Raw genomic sequence first — 25,050 nt, forward strand, 5'->3', positions numbered from 1 at the left:
GCATCTGCTTCCTTACACAGTACACCTTCAGAAGCCTCATGGACTTCATGCATCAGCAGCTCAGAGCTGTTTTGGGGCACAATATGGACCTATATTTGCCAACTGGTTTTAATTTTAGTTTAAATGACTGATCATGTGTATATAAAGCGATTGATATGCGTACATCCCATGCCCCTGAACTAAACCTCACGATAAAAAGGTGAGGAAAAAAATGTAAGAATATGAAGAGCTTCTGTATATAGGAGCGGATTCTTATGTCCTACTTAATTACAGGTCTTTTTCTGCATACTTGTAAATAAAAACGAGAGAAAATGTCTGAGTTTGAGTCATCTGATCACTGAACTGTCTTTCAATCACATACCAGGATTCCTTCATATCATACAGCATTCATTAGAATTGGATGTAAATGTAGAGCAAAGCTAAAACTCTGCTCCTGGAGCTCATATGCATTCTTTAATTCTAGTACTTAGTGGTGCATAGCTAAGATTAATTTCTTAATATCTAAATATTTATACAAATGACTAGACATTATAATAAGGGTTATTTTCTTATGTTACACAACTTCAAATAAAGGTTAAATGTCTCATATTTGAGATTAATCAAACACATTTTACGACCTTTTCAAATCCCTCCTTACCTGAAGAGCAAATTATGTTGAGATTTACTGTCTATGCAAAAGTTTTGCTTGTCGATTTCCTAAGCACACTCTCTAACAAATAAATAAATTAAACCAAATATAAGGGTTGATAAATCCTAGTTTTATTTTTATTCAGATTTTGACAGTGTGGGGGGAAAAAAAAAACTATTTTATGTTGTAACAAACAGGAATTTACAATATCTCTTTTTCTCCTTCTATGGACCCAAACTGAGTGCATCACTGAGCTGCCTGGGTTGTTTTGGTGGCCAAATGCTCCTGTTCTGCTTTTCTTCTCATCATTTCCTCTCTCCGGACAAGTTGTATGCGCTCTGTTTCCCAGGCCTGCACATTCTTCTCATACTGAGCCACATCTAGCTCCTCACTGGTCCTCAGTTTCTCTTCAGCCAGGATGGACACAAGCTTGTCCAGACCACGCGTCTCAACTTTCCCCTGTGTGTGCAGCTGTTCATTCAGCTCCTGCACAGAATGCAATTTAAATATATATCAGAAAAGTGACAATCTTCAAGGGACAATTATAGAAATAAAATTTGGATATATTTTAAAGTTCATCAAGCAATGTGCAGCTTGTATAGCAGTACAGTTTTACTGTCCTCTAAAAATAACTCAACATACAGACATTATTGTCAAAATAGATGGCAACTAAAGTGAGTACACCCTAAGTGATAACAGCTGCACGTCATGTAACCATGCAAAGCCACAACCTATTTATCATGTTCATGTTTGTGTCTGCTTGACAGGACCATACAAATGTGTATATCTTGTATTAGAGCAGTTAAAATTTGTTGCTTGGAGTACATTCTCTCAAACTGACCACTGGATGTTCAACATGGCACATGACAAAGAACTCTGAGGATTTGAGATTTAGAGTTGTTGCTCTCCACAAAGAGTCCTAGACTATAAGGAGATCAGTAACACACTGAAACTGAGTTACAGTACAGTGGCCAGGATCATACAGAGGTTTTACAAGATGGGTATTGCTTGGAACAGGCCTCCCAAGGGTCTATCAAAGAAGTTGAGTCCTTGTGCTGGGTGTCAGGTGCAGAGGCATAAATGCTGGCAGCATTGCTTTAAACGTTGCAGAAGCATAGATCAGACACCACACAAGTCTGTTTCCGCGGCCGTAATCCCAGAAAGAAGCATCTTCTGAAGCTGGCTCACAAGAAAGCACGCAAACAAAGACGACCTGTCCAAGAGCATAAATTACTGGAGCCATGTTCTGTGGTCTGATGAGACTAAGATAAACTTGTTTAGCTCAGATGGTGTCCAGCATGTGTGGCGACACCCTGTTATAGAGTATTGTGTCCTGCCTACAGTCAAGCATGGTGGTGGTAGCATCATGGTCTGGGGCTGCATGAGTGCTGCTGGTACTGGGGAGCTGCAGTCCATTGAGAAAAAACATGGATTCTAACTTGTACTCTGACATTCTGAAGCAGAACATGATGCTCTCTCTTCAGAAACGGGGCTGTTTTCCAACATAATAACGACGATAATAACGACCCCAAACACACCGCCAAGATGACAAATGCCTTGTTGAGGAAGTTTGTCTCCTGAACCCTATTGAGCACTTGTGGGGTATCCTAAAGCAGAAGGTGGAGAAGCTCCAACTAGCCAACTGTCTAACATTCAGTAGCTTGTGATGTTATTATGGAGGAGTGGAAGAATGAATTCCATGCCCAGGAGGATTAAGGCAGTGATAGATAACAATGGTGCTAACACAAAATATTGACACTTTGGACATGTTCATGTTCATTTTCAGTAATTCAATATTGATATACAAGCTGAACATTGACTATTTTAAATTATATACAAGTTTAATTTCTTTAGTATTGTCCCTTGAGAAGATGGGTGGGGGTGTGCTCATGTGTGTATATTATTATTATATACACAATCTAATTATTATTAATATTTAAAAACAAAGTTAAATGTTCTACAGTTATAACTGCTATTTTTTTTAACAAACCCAATAATAAAAATACTAAAACTAGTTGCAATTAGGCTAGTTTAACTGAAGGAAGAACAAATATTATTGTTAATTTACAGTTAACAATAGAGGATGTTTGTATTCTGAGCCAAAACAAACACCCAAAAATGAAAGGTACACAGTTGTTGTTTACTAGTCAAATTAATAAGAAAATGGCAACTGGACAGCTGGAAAAAAAATTAGTAAGGGGTAAAGCTCTTCATGCTCAAACATGTTAATTGAGGTTTTGCCCAATAACTAGGTTAATTTCCTTAAACATTTTGCTATTTTTGCATACACTTGCACACATACTAACCTTGAACCTATCGATATACTGTGGTAGTTTGGCTCTTTCAAGTTCATCTTCTTCATCTATGAACACAGGCTGGTTTTCTGCAGCTTGCTCTGGTGCTGCTTCAGAGGCAAGTGTTGACTTGAGTTCCTGTAGCACCATCTGCATGTAGTCCAGCTGAAAAATACAAATATCACAGTAATAGTGGAGATGTGTACAGTTAGGTTTTTGGTTAGCAAGTGAGGTAAAAATACAACACAAGTGAAAGAGAGCTGGAAAATGCAAAAAATAAAAAATTTAAAAAGTATTGATGTGTGCAACAGCTAAAAAACCTGTACAATTCTGCATAATATCATGTAAATAAAAGTCAAAATCTTCAGTTCATGTAAAAAAATGAGGAAAGGGAAAAATGATCTCTGTGACTAACTGTGGCATGGTTGTTGATGCCAGAAGGGCTGGTCTGAGTATTTTAGAAACTGCAGATCTCCAGGGATTTTCACACATTAGTCTCAAGAATTTAGAATGCGGGGAGACCCTGGGAGCAGGCTGCAGGCTGAAACACCTTGTTGATAAGAGAGGTCAGAAAACAATAACCAGACTCCTGTCAGTCAAGAACAAGAATCTGGGGCTATCCTGTGCACAGAGTGCTCATTCAAGGAGAACTAAAGCCTGGAAAATGACCAGGAGATCTGTTATCTTAATATCAACTGAGCAAGTTTGGGCAAGTTAGTGACCATGATAACCTCAGGTTCATGTTTGGGCCAACAGGAGAGGAACCTAATATGAACTACTGCTGTTGCAGCTCATCCGTCTCAAGGTTTGCCGTTTTGAGCGTGCAGAGATGATTAGAGTGACTGAGTAACTTTATCATTCCTGGCAGTCAGAATCAGTCTGGATATTTTCCTCTGACCTCTCTTATCGACAAGGCATTTCCACCTAAACTGTCCCATACTCATTGGTTTATGTTTTTTCACAATGTTCTGTGTAAAACCCAGTATTTATGAAATACCCAAACCGAAAATCACTGAGTTCGCAACATTTGATGTTTGATATGAATAATAACTGAAGCTCCTGTATCTGCATTGTGCTGCTGCCATATTATTGCCTCATTATATAACTGCAAGCATGCGCAGGTGTTCCTAATAAAGTGGATGGTGAGTGTATAACCAAATACATGTGACATTCAGAGTGTATCTGCTAAATAGCATGTTGCTAACAAAAAAAACAAGGAAAGAGTTCCTGAACTTTTACGGCAGGTAGGATACAGATGCAGTAAGCTGAGCTGAAGCATGATTCTTCCCAAAACCGTGTTGAACAGACAAACGTTTTTGTTAGTAAAACTATAAACCTGGCAAGATGGATATTTCCTGGCAACAGGGTTTCAATTAGAAATTCTATGGAAAAAGGTAATAATTGCCTTATGGTTATGATTGTTTCTAAGTGAAGGTTTACGGTTTATCTCATTTGCCCATCAGTGTGGGTGAGAGGCAGGAACAAAAACTTGTATGTTCCCATGAAGAAAGCTTTAAGTAGCAGAAACTAATGCTTACATAGATTATTCTTTTCAACAAATAAGGTCTTCTCTCTTTTAATCTTCAACCCATACATCTTTGAACACACTTTCCATAATTAAAATGATAACACTTTTTTTTTTAGTCCAAGAAGTTACAAGATGTGTACCACAGATGTGAGCAATTTAAACAGTTTTAGTCAAACCTCACTGCATACTCACAATTTCCTTGCATAGTTTCATATCTCCAGCATCATTGCACACTCTCTCCATAACAGCCAGGCCTTTACCAAGATAACCAGGAGTCCACATCAAGGGCATATTGTGAAACACCGCATGGATTCCTCTGGCTAGCTCTACCTTGCCTGATGAAAGGAGAATAATAAGAGTTTGGGTTCTTCATAAAAAAATACACAAATATATTCATAATATAATAAAGTACTACCCTACTTGTAGTTCCCTATGCATTAAAGCTTTACCCAATTTAGATGTACACAATACATCTGTACATAAAACTGATTCATGTGTCAGGAGTGCAATTAAATAAAATCCATCACATAAAATTTATAGAAAAGCCATATTATGCAAGCTTCCATAATAGGAAAACTAAAATAAAATGTTAATTGAACGGAATAATTATTATATTTATTGAACACTAGATACACACCGATGAATGCATGACCAAGTAACTGAGCACTAAAGCCAACAGAATTTTCCTGCTTCAGTCCAGCCAGCAGAAGAGTTGCTCCAATGTTCCTCTCCTGCTGCCACTGCACAAATTACACAATGATTAAAAAAAGACAAATATTCAGAGTAGCTGAATGCACAATCAAGAAATTCTTCTACACACATTAGGGTTAAATTATGTTTTTATATTCTATTAAATCCACTAGGGTTACTTCTGTAAAAAGAATATTTGGTAGTCTAGATCAGAAAATCACATAACTCATTACTCTGATATACTGACCCATATAATCCTGAAGCTAAATAAATCAAAATTGGATTAATTGAAATAAGGATTATTCTAATAATCTGCTAAATAAATTGATCTTTAAGGTACTTTTGCATAACATTTTAAATAACCAAGACATTTTTATATGCGCTTAACAATAATCAAGATACTGGTTGGTTTTCCTTAAAGCTACTGCTGGATGATTGGTCAAACCCAAACCTCTTAAACAGTTTGCTTCATTCTAGCATTTTTAATTGTTAATTACAACTTTTTGAAAAGTTTGCAATACAAGCCTTTATTACAAATGTTATTTTAATTAAAAGTTCAGCATTAAAAAAATAAAATAAGCAAAGGTTAAGTATGGAAATTTGAAAAGGCCATGCATCATATTTTTGTTTTCTCGTGATCTCGACATGAAAGGATTTTTTACCTAATTTTCCTCATGATCGTGAATAGGGCTGCAACAGCTAATTGATAAATTGATCGATAAATGGGCTGCTCAAGTTACCGGGTTAATATGATGGTAAAATAACACAGCCGCTTGTGAAATGGAGGAGAGTACAGGGTCAACCAGCAGCAGGAAAAAGTGTGCGTTCCAAATCACGGATGAAGGCGAAACCATCAGCACGGTGAGCAAAAACTGTAGAATCCTCATCATGTGAAAATGGTGTAGTTTAATGAAGCGTTATTATGTAAACTGTTTGTTTGTAACTTGGACAGTCGCACTAAATCTGTTCCGTCGTGACTCGCGAGCATCAGGTTGCACAATCAGCTCGCTCGCGATGTGGTGATGGATCCAATTAAACCAGTGAAAGAATGCAAAATCTAAAAGCAGCAAATGATTACAATTTGTGTCACGGTTGTGATTTTTATGCATTTTTTACACCAATGCGTATTTTTTTTTTTAAACCAAGTCTGTTAGCTTGCTGCATTTTTTTCCACTACTACAGTAATTATTCTGTTTTCAAACGTGATTTACTGCTGCTTGCCTACGTTCAAATGTTTGTTTTCAATGTTTGAATATTTAATTTATGCATTTATCATTTAATTATTATACCAAATTAAATGAATAGTATTCTAGATGCTTAAATCTTCACAACTGATTGAAATGTCTGTGTATTTTCTTTTTTAACAAAAACTGTCAAAACAATGTATTATAATTTATGGTGATTTTTTTTTAAGCATGGTTGTCAACTTGCCATCTGCAATTATCTTTTACACAAATTGCTTCACCTTGCATACTCAAATGCTTAAAAAATCCCTCATGGACTCCTCAACAAGCAGCCACGATAATCTTTTTAAAATGATAGATAGTTTCAATATGTGGCTTTTTGAATTTTTAATGTACACATTTAATATTTCTAAGGAAAAAAAAAAAATATATAAAAATATATTCTGTGATTAATCGATGTACAAAATAATAGTTATTTGCAGCCCTAATCTTGACATTGTTTCCCTGTAAGCAGCACTTAATTTATCTGTGTAGTCGTCATAAGAGCCTCATCCATGCACCTGCTGCCACAAATGGTTATGGTTATTATTCATGATGCTGTCTCTAGAACAAGCCTTATGCTCAATACACAGGAAAAAAATAAGGACTGATCACGGAAAAACAATGTTATGTCACGTTCATGAGAAAACAACTCATGTCGAGGTCATATTATAATGCATGGCCTTATAGAACTTCTGTAGCTATGCTCAGGAACGCACTAAAATCTTTTTTGTACATTTTCCAATTTGTATGTGGCATAAATTCTGATAACTATTTGCGCATGCATTATATCCCTGTGTTTATATATTGTTGATATATTTATGCAATGTTCATTTTTGTTTTTACATGTAATACATACGCTGATGTCTGGCTTGGTTGCTAAATATTTGCTCAAGGCAAAAAGGGATAAGATCTGTGTGGTGGGGAGGTCAAAAGCTTCCTGAAGCATCACCTCCTCGACAACTGCACAAGCTCCTGTGATTTAAAAAAATATAGATTAGAAAATAGGTTTATAAATAAAGCGGCAAGGGTGCAGGAATAGTGAGTCGTTATTGCTCATACCTTTATAGTCTTCATCTTTTAGGTAAGAGTCAATCAGGATATTAAATGTGAACTCATCTGGAAACATCCCAAATTGTACCTAAAAACGGGGAAGTGAATTATTTCAAATGTTTGTACAATGTGTAATTTATTATTGATCCATAACACACCACAATTAACTATCACTCAAAGGACACAGCAAAGTTACACTGTATCAACTCCATGTGGGGGGGTGGTGGTGATGTGGGGTGGGGTGGGGGTGTGTAATCTCTCCTACCTTATTTTTTAGTGTGTACAGGGCTCTGTCTCTGGCTCCATATTTAACACATTGGCGAAACCAGCTATGAATGGTCCAGTCACGGAGATACCAGCAGTTTGGACTGTGTCGAAACCTCAAAATACAGAAAAGGCAGAACGTTTTTTTTTTTTTTAAATTAGATCTTTACTTTTCTAATAAAAAATTGGTTCAAGTTTAAATTGTGTTTGAAACATGGTTAAATTGAAAAAAGATTTGTACTTACTTATATAAGTAATATTCTGCTTGATCAATTTCCTCTCTAGATGATATATTGTCTACAAACTTAAAAAAAAAAAAAAAAAGCAGAGGTCAAATGATTTTTATATATACACAAATAAATATTATATATCATTTAAATAAAAATAAAAAATCCATATTTTAACTGCTTAGCACAATGGACTCAAACATCTTCAGTAATTATAGTGTGTTGTGAACAAAAAAAAAATCATTAATTTTTATTTATTTATTTAATAAACATTTATTTTAACTATTAACATTTTGCATATTTTGTAAAGCATATGGGCACATAGCCTAAACTGCATAACCATGATATAGCACACCAACTGCTTCTTTCTCCTTTTCTTTCAGCTTCTTCCAACAGGGGTCGCTACAGTGGATTATCTGTCTACACAATACCCTGTCCCCTACATCTGCCTCTTTTAAACCGACTACCTGCATGTCTTCCTTCACCACATCCATAAACCTCCTCCTTGTCCTTCCTCTTCTCCTCCTTTCTGGTGGCTCCATCCTCAGCATTCTCCTACCCCATGTCCCTCCTCTGCACATGTCCAAACCATCTCAATTGTGTCATCCTACATGCGCTGTCCCTCTAATAAACTCGTTTCTAATCCTGGCCATCGTCGTCAGTATCAACAAAAACCTCAACATCTTCAGCTCTGCTACCAGCAGCTCCACCTCCTGTCTTTCAGTCAATGCCACTGTCTCTAATCCATACAACATCGCAATATAGCACACCAACTATATACTTATAGCATTATGTGTCAGACAAACAAGGAAGGTAGCATTTGGTCCCTGCAAAAATAGCGTTATGATACATTCCATCACATACACACACACACACATACATATATTATATATAAAATATAATATAATAAGTGATTAGTGTTGCTCACTCACCCGGGATATTGTCAAAGAGCTCACTGGAAGCTTTTTCTCATATGTCTTGTCCATAAGAGAGGCCAGCTTAGCTGAAAAAGGAAAATATTGAAGATGAAAAGTAAGGCACAAAATCAACATGAAAATAATTCAAGCTCGAAGCCTTAGTATCTGCAATGACAAGAGAAAAGACAAACACTGCTTTCTGTTAAACGTTACTACACGGATGAGTGGTTTGGAATATACAGAAAGCGCTTACCAAGGTTTTGGGGGTCGTGTTCTCTTTGCTCCCACACTCTGGTGTCTGTGTATGCCGACGAGAGCAGACATCTTCTGCCTGTAACATACACACACCGGCTCATCTCCAAATGCACAACCATAAAGTAATACACAACCGTACGAAGAGTTTGGGATGCAACGACATTGTGACCTGATACAGCTAGCACCTGTATCTTTAGCAACAAGAACGAATCGTCCATCCTGTTGAAAGTAATTATTTGGATACTATCGGTTTGTATTTTCTCAGTTTAATACCAATCAGACTTATTCACCTGCTCGTCATTAAATATATTTAGTTACTTATTTGTATTAACGTTATACTCTAGGATAACTATACTAGCTATGTAGCAACCTTGGCAAACAAGCTATACTTTACCAGGGCATTTGCAATAAACACATCCAAACAAAAAATAGAAAATTCTAATATTATAATTAAACTAAACATTTCATTTAAAAACTCACCACTTAAGCACAGAGTCAAACATTTCGGTGAAGTCCTGACAGACAGGACACAGCGTTGCAGGATGGAGGCAGCCATATTTGGGTTGTACCACTTGAAACTAGTGGGGGGGAAACCGCTGTTTTTAGATTTCTTTGCATTTATTTTTATTGCACCTCATTTATCATTGTATCTCATTCCAGACAACGAAATACATAGAACTAAACACGTTCGTATATATAAGATAAGGTTATTTCAATTAACGCTTTTTAATAATCTTGGTTTAGTTCAAATTGTAAATAAAACGGCGTGTCAGTAGAGGGCGCTATTAGCCGGCATTCGTAGACTCAGACACGCGTATGGCACCCAAGAAAATCCAACTAACGTTAAAACATCTACAACACAAGGGGGAAAGATTTACATAAATTGTTACATTCGACTGACAAAAGCAGTTATTATTTACTCATTTAATTTACAAGTATTTTTAATGCCAACTTTTACTCACAGACAACTGACTAATAGTTTTAATAAAATCCGCTACTATCTTTAAAATAAATTAAAATAATAATAATAATAATATATATATATAATAAGCTCATTTTTGAGATTTTGAGTCATAAGATACTTTGTCATTTATATATCAACTCAGTTGGAATTATTTTAACAGGTTTCAAATTTGTATTGTATGTTAAAATTTTGTCTGCTTAAATCGTCACAGTATAAACATTACAAATAATTTAACAGCTGATTCTAAACCATTTACAAGTTTGCACAATTAAAAAATTGTTTATGAGAAATACACACTGAGCAAAAAACAAACAAACAAACAAAAAAAAACTGCATAATTTTTACAGACATATTTGTTAAACTCTCCTTTTCCACTAAGTTGAAAGATTCTCCTTTTCCACTAAGTCCAAAGATGTCTGTCACTCGTGTTCTTAACTTGTTTTCTTTGCTTTATTAATCTAATATAGCTAATGATTATAATGCTGATCATTATATGTGGAAACATAAAAAAAAGGATTATACTTTTTTGATTATACCAAATAGATTTATATTTCAATATTTAATGGTATAAGAAATTAAGCATTCCACTTAACCAAAGTAACAGGAAGTAAATTTTTTTAACATTCAGATGTTTGTCTTGTCATACATTTAATGTATATATATATATATATATATATATATATATATATATATATATATATATATATATATATATATATATATATATATATATATATGAGCCTTGTAAACCAAACTGAATTTAAATCTTTTCTGTATGGCCATTAGACATTGTCACAGAAACAAATTTGCTGTAAACAAGTACCAACAGCTTAGAAAGAGCAAATATAGAAATGACCTGGTATAAATAAAATTCATGATACAAATACCAAAAGCAGGATGAAAATTTGAGATATAGATTTTTTTTTTTTCTTTGTTTGTGAAGCCTCTCTTGCACCTTCCCACCTATGTAGCAGAAGTGGAACTAGTAGGAGGGAGAAAAAACAACAGTGGTTTTATTTTCCACTTTGTTGCACCTTTCTCATGATGAAGACAGTTACAGATTCTCCTTTGTCCTGACTCATCCAGAGGTTTCACTTCAGCAGACCTGAGTCGCAGTACCTGATTCTGTGGCAGCGCGTGCTTCCCGTTGGTCTTAGGACTGAAACATTGAGGTGGATGGAGGAGAGGATGAGGATATGAGTACTTCCTTTCCAGGTTCATGGTTTCACAAAGGGCCACCATCTCACAGCCCTGTGTGGATGGCCTGCAAGGGCTAAAAAACACATTCAAAAAAGGATATTTAAGTCTGTGAAAGATAGTTGGATGTGGTTTTACATAAAAACTGGCATAAGACTAGGAGATTTGCAATTATAGATGTTTTTGGGTGTTGTAGGTGACATAAATCACATACACAGATATCTGTCTGTGTGCTGGAGCGTTAGACCAATGTGATATCATAACTTTATTAAAATAGAGCAAGAAAAGAACAATTATTTGTGCACTAATTCTCCTCAAAAAGCCTCATTTATGAGAAAGTCAACCACTTGGAGCATATATTTGTACATTTAAGCTTTGATTATTGATCCAGTTTTATTATACGAGAGATGAGTATTTGCTGACGTTAAGTAAAGACTTAGTTATAATGTTCTCTTTTAATGCTACAACAACAAACCAATGTGCAACTAAGCTGATGTTATCATTAATTCATAAATTATTTGCATTATCTATAACAAGCAAGAATAATTTTTGATGTTTTAGCCAGGTATAGAGCAGGCAAAACAATATATATATATATAAATATATCATGTGTGCCGACCACTCTGCTTGAAGTTCACTCTAAAATAGACCAAGGCCCAGAGTGGCCATCAGGAGATTCTAGAGAGTTCCCAGTGGCCTGGTCTGTCTGGTTTTGGCTTGTTGACTTATTTTCCACTGCAGTGCTGCCAAGAGGTCTGCAAACCCTGCAGTTCCCAGATAATATGGTCTATATACTAAAATGTGTTTGGTTAATCATGAACCCACTGTCATGTAACACCACTGGTCATCACTTACCTTGTCTTTGTCAGGCTTCTGTTAACACTGTGAAACAGTAATGTAGACACATTTCAGCTACCATCTTCATCAACTATCTTCTCAAGGGACAATACTATAAAAATGAAACTTAGATATATTTTAGAGAAGTCAATGTGCAGCTTGTATAGCAGTACAGATTTACTGTCCTCTGAAAATAACTCAACATACAGCCATTATTGTCAAAATAACTGCCAACAAAATTGAGTACACCCTAAGTAATAATAGCTGTATGTCATGCAAAGTCACATGTCCTATTCATTATGTACATGTTTTTGTCTGCTTGACAGGACCATAAACATTTGTGTATTTTTTATTAGAGCAGTTCAAATTTGGAGTACAATTCTCTTACCGACCACTGGATGTTCAACTTGGCACCCCATCGCAAAGAACTCTTTAAAAATGTAAGAATTAGAGTTGTTGCTCTTCACATAGATGGCCTAGACTATAAGAAGATCGGTAACACTCTGAAACTGAGTTACAGTACAACGGCCAGGGTCAAACAAAGACGGGTTCCACTCAGAACAGGCCTTGCAAGGCTGCAGAAACTGGCTTCAAAAAACAAAAGCATGAGTGCGGCCAGCATTGCTTTAAAAGTTGAATCTATCTATCTATTCCAATATATCTAAGGATTTTTTAACTAGCAGCTATATCTTTATCTAAACTGAGCTGAATGGAAGTTATCTAGCTGGGACAGAATGTTCAGCCAAAACAGGAAGTGAAATTACAGGTACAGAACATGCAGGAAAATGTTAAGCTATTTGTCTTTAGGCCTATGTCAATATTTCAGTGTCTTGATCTTGTACTATAGAAATTCCATTACCTGATTAAGTAGTGTAGCTTATAACATTATTTGCAAAATGAGATTGTGATTTGGAATATAATTTCTAATAGTAACTGTTAAAGTGTGATTATACTAGGTATTGTTGCATTGCAACAACATCTATGCCATGTTCAACGAGATTTCATTTTCCCCCATTTTGTTGTTTGATTGTTGTATTCCCAGCATTTCACTTTTTCCACAATTTGTAATGTAACAGCTTTACTCCATAATGGAGTAAGTTAATTATTTTCCTCAAAATTCTTCAAACAATACCCCATAATGACAACATGAAACAAGTTTGTTTAAAATCTTTGCAAAACATCACATGTACATAAGTATTCACAGCCTTTGCTATGACACTCATTTGAGCTCAGGTGCATCATGTTTTCCCTAATCATCCTTTAAATGTTTCTACAACTTGATTAGAGTCCACCTGTGGCAAATTCTGTTAAATGGATATGATTTGGAAAGGCACACACCTGTCTATATAAGGATAACAGTGCATGCCACAGCACAAACCAAGCCATGAATTGCCTGTGGATCTCAGAGACAAGATTATATCGAGGCACAGATCTGGGGAAGGGTACAAAAATATTTCTGGAGCATTGAAGGTTCCAATGAGCACAGTGGCCTTCATCAACCGTAAATGAAAGAAGTTTGGAAGTACCAGGACTCTTCCTAGAGTGGGCTGCCCGGCCAAACTGAGCAATCAGGGAAGAATGGTCTTAGTCAGGAAGGTGACCAAGAACCAGATAGTCACTCTGAAAGATCTCCAGCATTTCTCTGTGGAGAGAGAAGAACCTTCCAGAAGTACAACCATCTCTGCAGAACTCCACCAATCAGGCTTATATGGTAGAGTGGCCAGACGGAATCCACTTCTCAGTAAAAGGCACATGAAAGCCCACTTGTAGTTTGCCAAAAGGCACCTGAAGGACTCTCAGACCATGAGAAACAAAGACTGAACCCTTTGGCCTGAATACCAAGCATCATGTCTGGAGGAAACTAGTCACTGCTCATTACCTGGCCAATACCATCCAATACCATCCACCAACCACAGTTACAGTGAAGCATGGTGGTGGCAGCATCATGCTGTGGGGATGTTTTTCAGTGGTAGGAACTAAAAGACTAGTCAGAATCCAGGTGAAGATGAATGCTGCAATATACAGAGACATCCTTGATGAAAACCTGCTCCAGAGCTCTCTGAAGCTTAGACTGAGGCAACAGTTAATCTTCCAACAGGACAACAACCCTAAGCACACAGCCAAAATAACAAAGGTGTGGCAACCGGACAACTCTGTGAATGTCTTTGAGTGGCCCAGCCAGAGCCCAGACTTGAGCCGAATTGAACATCTCTGGAGAGATCTGAAAATGGCTGTGCACTGATGCTCCCCATCCAACCTGATGAAGCTTGAGGAATGTGGAAAATGTGAAGCGCTGTGAATACTTTCCAGATGTACTATAGGTTTCAGCATGTAGTACATATAGTATATATAGTATAGTATTTTATTCTATCTCTTGCTGTAATCTGGGGTTAATATAAACACATATACACAATAACTAATAATAAATGTATAAAAATATGAGAAAATGCAGCATAGAAATAATTATGTGTGAAATCAATGCATTCTTTTGCATAGTAAGTTACTGGTTGCATATAGTGTAATGCATTGCATTGCTATGCCAAATGATATAATTATCTTTGTACGGTCAAGAATTGCATATCTTTTGTCCCATGAGTGTATTAATTATAGTAAAACAATGGCAGACACCACATATTATAGATATGACGCTGAAGGCCTATGATCTAGACTTCACACAGAGTTCAGACAAGGCTTGTTTGATCAGAGTACGTGATGCATTCTGTTGTACTTCCTTTCATTTTCCAAGAAGCTAGATGTGTTTCAAGAAAGTTAGAACTATTAATAATTAAGAATTGGACAAACTGTTAGAAAGACTTGTCATATTCATTTGTTGTGTGCTTTGGATAAAGAATGAAGCATTTATCACATTTGTTACACACAAGTTACAAAACATGTTTATATAATAAGGAAGTTGAAAAAGGCTTGCCTTTGTTCTGAAATGCAGCAGATAGTCAGTCAAACTTGGTGAAGCTTTTTTCTTTACAAATGTTGCAAGAGTTTATTCAAATCTAATCAGTTGCTTTATAATGTTTTCTATTGAAAATACCTATAAATACATGAAAGATGATGGAATACGCAATAGTTTTTAAACATATTTATTTTTTATAAATACAGATTGGGATTTAATTTCACACTTCACAGAAAAAATTCAATAAAAAGAAATTAAATGTTATGAAAATATCAGTACATAGAAATTTCTGTAATTTCTCTCAAATCGCATTCTTTATTAATAATACATCTCCTTACAAAATATACAATAGGTTAAAACATGCACACTGTTAGAGGATATGCATTAAATGACATTTAAGAAAAATTACATTAATTACCTTAAATAAAATGCTGTTTTATTAACAAATTCATTCATGCTACAATATTACTGGAAATGAAGATTTATTCACAGATTTATTTCCCTTTTTGCTTTTTGAAGAGATATTTTACAGATATGTTTTTAGAATTATTATTAGACTAATTAATTAGACTTCATTCACAGCTTAATTTTCTATCCCTGTATGGTTTACTACAGTAGAGCTCTCCATCAGAAACTGAGCCTGGCTGACTTTCTCTGTAACGTATACACTGAAGCTCCTCTTTGCTGAAGGTAAACTGCTTTCCACTTTTCTCTTCTTCTTCTTCTTCTTCTTCTTCTTCTTCTTCTTCTTCTTCTTCTTGGATGATCCCATCTTCATCTTCATCATCTTCATCGTCTGCCTCTCTGGCCCTTGCCAGTTCTGTCTGGTAACGATCAGGGCTGTACTGGCTCATCCTGTACAGGCTGTCCTCATCTTCCTCACGACTTTCACCATCTGACTGAGAAAGACGGAGTTGGGGATGATTCTTCCGGGACAAATCGAAAGGTTTGTCCTGACTGAAGCGAGACAGGAGACGAAAAGGGCTGGAAAGACATAACCGTCCTCTGCGCCTAAATACTTCAGAGAGAAGACAATGTTAATCCATGATATATCTAAACGCATGATTTTTATAAAAATTGCATGCATGATTAAATACAAGTAAACAGTAAATATTTGGCTGCTTAAAATGACTCAAACTCTGTTTAATGTAAAATTCTGTACCTCTGGCGTCTAGTCCTCTGTCCATAATGCCGTGTTTAACCTTCATGTGGCGGGTCAGATTGCCTTTCAGAGTGAACTTGCTTGGGCAGTACAGGCATTTGAAAGGTTTGCTGTCTGAGTGCAAATGCATGTGGCCCATCAGATTATGCATCCTGTTGAACTCCTTCCCACATAACTGAAAACAGAATAAAACAATTCAGGCTAAAAAGAGTTAATATACCTGGAACTTAATAGACATATTAATAATATTGCTCTGTTCTTTCTTTAGTGTACATTTTTGTAGGAGCACACAGAAATTCCTTCCACCAATCAATTTACTTGAGTTAAAAACTTAAATATTTGAGGAAACAGAAAAAAATATTTTTCACTGTTATTAAATCCACTTGCTGAAAGTAATCATGAATGGGTGAGCAAAGCAGCAAAAGGAAGAGGCCAGCAGAAAGGGCCAGAACCCTACTGGGAAGGGCACTCCTGTGCTGTCCTTCCTCTACATTATTTTTTTCATTAGGGTGGGCCTTTCCTTCAGGAGGAGAGAGGGACTGTAAACTGTCCAAAAGGACCGTGAGAAAACAGGAAGTGCTCCCAAGCACAAGAGAAAGCGAGATGAAATCTATTTGTGGGGCCTTTTCTCAAGGGACACGAGTGCTATTGTTACAGGGGCAGTTTTGTGAGGAGATATCCTTCCTATGCACAAGGAGACATAAGGTTGCCAAAAAACGAAGCTATCTGGTCATCGCCTTAAGCCATCTTAGTCTAAGGTCACAAGCATTTCAAAACAGCAAGGACCCCAAAATGACTAATTTTGGTGTTACCTGTTGAAGGACTTGCATCTCTGCAAGTATGTAATTTCAGTACCTTACCAATGCATGTTAAACTGCTTTAAAGTAAAAGAAAATACTTACATGAGTGAATAAAAACAGGTAGAAATTTGACCTATCAAAATGATCATGTCATATAAAATGATGTTGTAATGACCAGATAGTGCCTTGTCTGGAAACAGAAAAGATTTTAGCTGACCTTGGCCTTTACTAATTCTCTTTATTCCCCATCTTATGAGAGTTAGGCTTGCATATTAATTCCTCACTTCAGATTTGTTAAACTATCATAATGGAGGTCATGCTGTGACTCACCTTGCATTTGTAAGGCTTGATATCTGAGTGGACAATCATGTGAGCCTTGAGTGTCTGCTTCTGAACAAAGCTCTTGTAGCACAGGTGGCACTGGTACGCACGGATGTTGGTGTGGATCAAAATATGACGCTTCATGTTGGCCAGCAGTGTGAACTCACGGCCACAGATGCGGCACTTGTGCTCCTTTACTCCCTGCAAAACAAGTTGAAATGAAGAACAAGGTTATGTGTATGTTAAATATCCTTATACTGTATATAACGTAGTCGAGTTGACTTTAAAATAAATAGCATTATAATATTAATCCAATAGTTGAATGGTTGATTCCTTTTATTTCCAAATTCTTTGAATACCAGGTTCTCAGTTTACACATTACAAGGATTACTAATTTTTATAAATACATTTTTTTATTATCTTGTTTGTATTGCATTCTGAAACTACTACATTTTGCCCTTTATTTACCCAATAATATTTACACTTACCTTGTGGGTCAGGGTGTGCTGCTTTAGGTGATGAGACTGCACAAACTCCATACCACACTCACTACAGATGAACGGCCGTATGTCCTTGTGCTTCATCATGTGGTTTTGCAGCTGACTTGGGTACTGGAAGCTCTTGCCACACTCACTGCAGTTGTACTGTGCTGGTCCACGGTGGACCGTCAGGTGTCGTTTCAGCTGCGCAAGTGTCGGGAAGTCAAGACCACACTCCACACACACATTTTCTTGGCCCCTCTCATGTTTCAGCTCATGGGCCTTCAGCTCACTGGGATAGGCAAAACCCCGAGCACATACACTGCAACTATATGGCTTGATATCGCTGTGTTGCATCATGTGCCTCTTCAGGTGACTCGTCTGAGTGAATGCCTTGTGGCACACCTGGCACTTATGGGGACGGGCGCCTTGGTGGGTGAGCATGTGTGTGTGCAGGTGGCTCAGCTGCTTGAACAGCTTTCCACAGAGGCCACAGCCATGTGGCTTGATGCCACTGTGGCCTAGGATGTGTGTGACAAGGTTGTACTTAGAAGTGTAGGACTTCTCACACATGCGGCACTTCCAGCGCTTCTGTTCACCTCCTACATCCACGTAGTAGCTGTCATCTATGTGGATGTTCAGGCCAAGTTTCTCAGCACTGCTTAGCCCAGCTCTGGGGCTGTCTGTGCCTCTTCTGTAGTATCTTGGCATTTCACGTTGGTATAAGGAATTGGGAGAAAGGTGCATGACTGGGCCTGGCATCAGGAATGGGAAAGGGACCAAGCTTGGACGGAGGGGTGAAAAGTATGGAGAAGGTGGATGCAGGAGAAAGGGAGATGAAGGCCATATTGGCATGGGTTTAACTGTTTCTTGTTTGACCTGCATTGTATTGTATCTACCCAGTACTCTATGAAAATGAAACTTGTTGAGATCGATCATCTCGGGGATATATTTGGCTGGAAAAGGTTTGGTAGGGACAGGCTGAGCAATAGGGTAGGGAAGATGGGAGAGGTTAACAGTTCTGGTATTGGGATTATCTGCCCTTTTGGACTCATAATCATTGGGATCCATATTGAGATGATTGAGCAGCTGATTTGCTAGTAAAAGAAAGATGTTGTTGTTATGGGTCTGTACAAGTCCTCACTTTAATATCAGTTTGGTTTTTTCTTTTACCATAAATTATGGATTTGTCCATCACGTGCCTGGGAAGATAAACACAAGTTGCTAGTGTAAACGTAAATGTATAGCTGACATGGAGAATAAATTCATTGTAATAAATATCAGCAAGATTTATTTAAAGTGTATATATATATATATATATATATATATATATATATATATATATATATATATATATATATATATATATATATATATATTTACATATATATATATACTTTAAATAAATCTTGCTGATATTGCTAAAGACAGACTGTAAAGAGATTTAATCATTGCTTATAAATAGTAATCAAAGAGCAAGTATTTACAAACTGCTGAAGCACTTTTATCACTTATTTGTCAGTTTGTGCTTCTTAATGTAAATTTTCTTAGCTCATCTTCCACTTTGTCACAACAAGCACTTCTCTCTTTGCACTAGACCAAACCACAATCCTCTGTAAAAATTTTATATAAGATGTAAATGCACTGTATTTCATTTCAAAAGGATTACATTTGGCTAACATCACTAAATAGAGGGAAAGTGAATAGGGAAGGTTTAATGTAAAAGAGAAATACCGGAAGTTCATTGGTTCTTCTTCATTTTGGTATTTCGGTTTTGTGACATTGTTATTAGTCTGAAAAAAAATTCTCAAAAAAATTTAATTAGTTTTAAAATCATAATCTTAACTGTAAAAAAATAATAAAACCCTAAAATCTTTTGGAATAATGTCCCCAGTTGAGCAGAAAACTCGATAAATGTAAAGAACGCCTCATACAGTTACATCCAGTGAATAGGTGGTTATGATGTGAAATATGTTTTGTTTAAATGTCAGTGAGAGTATTTGCAAAATTTAAACAGAATAGGAAGTAAAATTGACATTATTGTGTGATAAAGTAGATGACATATATAATATATACATTTAATCTATTTACTAAGACACTTTTAGAAAGTAGATATGTTTAGCATGCAGTATATTGCATGACCAAACAAAATACGCCATAACTCACAATTCACTATAACACCTGTAAAAAGAAAATCTACTCACTTCATTGACCATCAAGGCTGCCCTGATGGTTCCAGGTAATACACTCAAGCTCCTCCTCGTTCAGTGCTCCCTGATTAAATACTACCCTAGTCTCAGCCTGTGTGTTAATGCGTTAGCGAGCAATGCACTTACCTGTCGCTTGCCCCGTGATCTGGACAATGTGCCTCCAACATAGCAGACAGCATTTGAAGTGACTTAAGAAAGAGAACAGGAACAATCACTTTGTTCCCATTTTTCAGATGAGTACCTTCGGAGAGAAGGAAGGAAGGGAGGGGAGAGGAAGTCAACAAGCCTGTGCCTTCCTGTCGAAAAATAAGGAAACATTAGATAGACATCTCCATTCCTCTTCAAACTTTTACACTTGTGTGGCTTGGAAAAAAACTAAAAGTGTTTATTATTTACAGATTAATAGATTTAGAGCTAAGCTTCATAGGAATGTTGTATGCATAACGGATGCTGTTGACAAGGACTAAATACTACAAGGAAGTACCTTGTAGTTTATAGGGGTTAAAATCCTTTATCGGGTGTCTGTTTTGATGGGAATGAAGAAAGCTTCAGAGTTCCAGCAAAGATAGAGCAAAGGAAGTGCTTTACTTTCTTTCTTAAATGCAGTATCATCACAGATTTATTCACAAACCACAGCATGCACAAAACCTGACAAAGAAAGTCATTTAAGACCGACAGCTGCACACAGGAGTAGTAGATTAAAGCTAAACTAGATACAACTGTTTTACAATACATTTCCCCTTCTTAGCAAGTTTATTTATGGCAACAGAATTAAATAAAATCATAGTTTGCTAACTATAAAACTGAATTCTATGGTTTTGGTATGTTACCACAATGTGATATATTTGCTAACAGCTTCACATATTTAAAAAAGTTATTTAAGAGGATACAGCAAAAGTGTAAATAGTTGAAGCCCAGGGCCAAGTGCAGCCCACTGACAAACATTCATTAGTCTGAAACTTCTTTCTTTGAATGTATGAAATGGACCTGCAGGCCATGTTGTGATTTTTCCTTCCACCAGACAGTGGCAGTAAACTCTGTCTGCACCTGCAAATGTATTTACAAATGTGTGGGCCTCATGCACTGTGACTATTGTGGCAACTAAGGAATTACATATCATTTGACAATATAAATTTATAGGCATTGTAAAAAAATATACAGAGGTTGAGAGTGAAGAAAAAGTTCTACAGCTGGAAAATATACGAGCAGAAGTAACTTTTAATCACAGCAACAGGGAATACTACTGCTAATAAATGCATTATTATCTGTCAGGTGATATCCTGCTTCAGGGTATGACAGGCACTTGGGTTTGATGGGTATTTGATCTGATCTGATTTAAAATACTTGGCGCATGTGTTAATAATTGATATATAATAATAATTTTGCATATTAGGACAAACTAATTTAAATTAGTTACTTATTTAAATGTTTTAGATTTCTTCCTTTTTTTGTTTTAGATTTCTTTGTATCTGGACTAAAGTATCTACTTTAGTAGCATATTCTTGCATTTTACTCAATGAAAGAAGCTAATTAAGCAAACCAATTGGTACATGAAATATCTTTAATTATTATGTTCATCATCCCATCATGAAATAACTCTTGTTACATCAGTTAACCTGCTGACCCGACAGACGAACAAAAATCTTGATTGAAGGTTTTGAGTGGCGATGAGTGACCTTGAGAGTGACCTTGAGTGTGTGTGTGTGTGTGTGTGTGTGTGTGTGTGTGTGTGTGTGTGTGTGTGTGAGTGAGTGAGTAAGTGAGTGAGTGAGTGAGTGAGTGAGCGAGCGAGCGAGCGAGTGTCCATGCAGATGGGGTCAAAAGGAAAATAGTTTTGGGACACTAATTTTTTTAGGTAGTGTCACTTGCATTTATTCACCAGAGGATTATTTTTTTATATACATTCAATTATAAATTACCATTACACATTTCCCAATTACACATTTTCAGATTATGATTATCATATGTCTCTTCTTGAAATTCTTGACTTTCTGTATGATAAAAATAGCAACAAATTCATGTCTGCATATAACACAATTTGAAAGGGAAGAGTGAAACTACATGAGAGCTGTTTTCCATTTGACTAAGTGCCTTGTGATAAATGCATGATCACGCAACTGAGATACGGTCTGTAGTGACCCTCTGCTTGACATAAGACCATGGGGCCTGATGATTAAAATTATTCGACAAATTAGATTATTAACTGCTGTGATTAAGATTAAATCATTAGATGTTAAATGTCGCACATTGGGTGCACATGTGGCACTTTCTTTACTCATCAAGTGAGTATAAAAAGGCTCTTTTTGTCTCCAACCTCCATTATCTGTTCTGCTCTCTTTGCAGTCAACTGTGAATATCAGAAACCAGAAGCTCATCAAGCAGTAAGTAACTATGTTTCACTAAGTATGTTGCTAATAATGTACTTTATGTGTCTTAGCTTGTTTATGTTTACATATTAATAAGTAGTTTCTTCTCATTTCTGCAGTTATGTCTGGGACTGCACTGTATGTGTCTTTGCTGTGCTTTCTTTACGTCTGCTCAGCCTGTTACATCTCTAACTGCCCAGTAGGTGGCAAAAGATCCCTGATTGATGCACCAGCTCGCAAGGTGTGTAGAGTATATGGTAAATGTGTCAACTACAAAACGTATGAGGAGAGATTAGAGAGATGAATGTTTTCTTAGATTTGTATTGGCCAAGGTGAAAATATACCCCTTAATGGTTACTGTCATGCATTTCTTTATTTTGTAGTGTGTGACTTGTGGTCCTAGGGACAGGGGCCACTGCTTTGGGCCCAATATTTGCTGTGCAGCAGGTTTAGGCTGCTCTGTGGGCTCTCCTGAAGCAGCGAGCTGCATGGAGGAGAACTACATTCCCACTCCATGTGAGAATGGAGGTAGAGCATGTGGATCTGAGGGTGGACACTGTGCTGCTCCAGGTGTCTGCTGTAACTCAGGTAAAACAATAAATAAAAAATAAATAAAAAGTTTAGATTTTATATCTTGATGTCCTTGATGTTTATGTTAACGATTTGGACTGTGACTGTAAAACCTTTCAGATTTCCAAACATAATATTTAACAAAACATTTACATTATAGTAAACTGTCCACATGTTTTTTAAATATTTGTTTAGACAAAAGACTTTCAGTAGTAAAAAAAAAAAAAAAAATATATATATATATATATATATATATATATATATATATATATATATATATATATATATATATATATATATATATACACACAAACATATGGTAAAATGTTTTGTTGGATGTCTCACAATAAACACATTAGATCTATACAAGATATATAATATATTATCTATATAAAAATAGTAAATAGAAAGTATAAAAATGTGAGGAATGCAAGAATGCTTATGGGAACGGAATGCCAAATGTAGGATCACAATAAAAAAAAAAAAAAAAGTTTTCAGACTTCGTAAAGCTTGAGAAAAATGGGCATGAGAAAGCAAAACAAAATCATGGTGCAATGATTTTAACAATCGTCTTATGCTAGAGATTTCAGGCCAGTGTGGCTTTTGGTGCTTAACTGAGTCATCTACATAGATAAGATCAACTTTATTTTACAACTAGTCATAAACTGTTGTTTGGTTTGCAACATTGGATAGATAATTGGTTTGCTGACACTAAATGTGTACGCTGTTTAACAACTGGCTACATTTCCCACACTTCAGCAATAATTGAGCTGCAGAAATTGCACCTGATCATGTAGTACCCTTTAAGGGAGCTAGCTATATGGATAGATGGACATTTTTTTTTTTTGCACATCTGGATTGATTGCTTGCATTTTCTTTTACAGAGGGCTGCAGCACTGATTTGTTGTGTCTGGCTGATGATGAATCTGATCCAGAGAGCAGTGATGGTCCCGGTGGAGATCTTTTCATGAAGCTGCTACATCTGACCAGGCAACATTTTGTCAACAAAAAGCACCAATGAGCCTCTGTTGAACTAGCAATGTATTTCCTCAACTTTTTTTGATTACTTGAATTCTTTACCATCTCCTATACACTATACTGCACTCTAACACTGTAATTAGAAATGTAATTAGGTAATTATTTATGGATGAACATGTAGTGGCTAATGAAGATTGTTACTGATTGATTATAGTTATGCTGAAAATAAATGTAGAGAAAATATGTTTTGTGTCACTTCTTGCTGGAAGTCTAGTAAGTTGATGTCATTTTAATTTGATGGCTGTAAAGATCGGCATGTTGTAAGTACATGATAAATTTACGAGGACTATTTGTTCATGGGTTATCTTCCTTAACACTATTATCTGGGTTAAAGACTGTGTCAGGGAGTTCACCTTAAAGGGTTAAATCAATACATTAAATATATAATATTTTGTTAAATGTGTATATGGAATGTTTTAGATGGATTCCATTCTATTACCTATTTAGATTTTTGTGCTTTATTATGCTTTAATGCTTGCATTATTTTAATATACAACACAAAACTGCTCTGACTTGTTTCTGATAAGGTAAAGTAATGAAGAAGTGATAACCATTGACTGGGAGGAGAAGCTTTAAGTTCAGAGTCCACCAGTGTCACCAATTAAAAATGTAAAATAGAGTCTTGCACTAGTTACTACAGGCTATAATATGTTTTAAGACAAAGAACTGAATAATAAACTGGGAGATTTAGAGATTAATATGGAACTGTGTTATAGTTAAAAGTAGAAACATTTTGCATGCAAGTTGAGAAAAACATTTTGTATTGGTTACCATGCTTTAAAAAATGATATTTATAATATAATATCATAATTCATCCATACAATCTGAAAATAATAATTTTTAAAAAACACATCAGGTCTGAGTAGATTTGTGTAAGTACATAACACAAGTTTGGAAAATAGACACAGAAATAATAAGTGTTATTTACTGTGATGTCAATGTTGGTGAAACAGTAGTGGTGAAAATGAGTGTCAATGAGATCACTGAAAAATGGCCAAAATGTACTTAGTTATAAAATGCATATTGCATTTAAAAATAATTTATGCTAATAACAATATAGTATAAAGTCTGGACTGTTGTAAGTGAGAATGATTTGTAATACAACATAAAACAGAAATA

General features: G+C 36.0%; 3 protein-coding genes across 8 annotated transcripts; 1 reads left to right on the forward strand and 2 right to left on the reverse strand.

The window, feature by feature from the left end:
- Positions 1 to 737: 737 nt before the first annotated feature.
- mrps27 (mitochondrial ribosomal protein S27) lies at positions 738 to 9,706 on the reverse strand. The gene is made up of 11 exons (XM_046871564.1): positions 9,560 to 9,706; positions 9,078 to 9,155; positions 8,840 to 8,910; positions 7,926 to 7,984; positions 7,682 to 7,796; positions 7,426 to 7,504; positions 7,223 to 7,338; positions 5,088 to 5,190; positions 4,643 to 4,785; positions 2,935 to 3,087; positions 738 to 1,114 (listed from the first exon to the last, which is right to left on the reverse strand). The coding sequence occupies exons 1-11, from the start codon at positions 9,633 to 9,635 to the stop codon at positions 875 to 877; spliced, it is 1,233 nt and encodes a 410-aa protein (XP_046727520.1). The 5' UTR covers positions 9,636 to 9,706; the 3' UTR covers positions 738 to 874.
- On the forward strand, positions 9,182 to 24,051 carry LOC124400062 (oxytocin-neurophysin 1-like). Of its 2 annotated transcripts, none has more exons than XM_046871565.1 (5): positions 9,182 to 9,328; positions 22,301 to 22,338; positions 22,443 to 22,564; positions 22,707 to 22,911; positions 23,778 to 24,051. In XM_046871565.1, the coding sequence occupies exons 3-5, from the start codon at positions 22,445 to 22,447 to the stop codon at positions 23,912 to 23,914; spliced, it is 462 nt and encodes a 153-aa protein (XP_046727521.1). In that variant the 5' UTR covers positions 9,182 to 9,328; positions 22,301 to 22,338; positions 22,443 to 22,444; the 3' UTR covers positions 23,915 to 24,051. The 2 variants fall into 2 exon arrangements, with proteins under 2 accessions (XP_046727521.1, XP_046727522.1); XM_046871566.1 differs by having other exon boundaries at positions 9,182 to 9,307.
- Positions 15,157 to 20,204, reverse strand: znf366 (zinc finger protein 366). 5 transcript variants are annotated; one of them, XM_046871559.1, is made up of 7 exons: positions 19,952 to 20,058; positions 19,482 to 19,553; positions 18,921 to 18,949; positions 17,757 to 18,844; positions 17,278 to 17,469; positions 16,148 to 16,322; positions 15,157 to 16,003 (listed from the first exon to the last, which is right to left on the reverse strand). In XM_046871559.1, exons 1-7 carry the CDS (start codon positions 19,954 to 19,956, stop codon positions 15,558 to 15,560), a joined length of 2,007 nt encoding a protein of 668 aa, XP_046727515.1. In that variant the 5' UTR covers positions 19,957 to 20,058; the 3' UTR covers positions 15,157 to 15,557. The 5 variants fall into 5 exon arrangements, with proteins under 5 accessions (XP_046727515.1, XP_046727516.1, XP_046727517.1 ...); XM_046871560.1 differs by having other exon boundaries at positions 19,482 to 19,540; positions 19,952 to 20,054; XM_046871561.1 differs by lacking the exons at positions 19,482 to 19,553; positions 19,952 to 20,058 and adding an exon at positions 20,084 to 20,179.
- Positions 24,052 to 25,050: the final 999 nt, after the last annotated feature.

Source organism: Silurus meridionalis, chromosome 17, assembly GCF_014805685.1.
Source record: "Silurus meridionalis isolate SWU-2019-XX chromosome 17, ASM1480568v1, whole genome shotgun sequence".
Lineage (NCBI taxonomy): Eukaryota > Metazoa > Chordata > Actinopteri > Siluriformes > Siluridae > Silurus > Silurus meridionalis.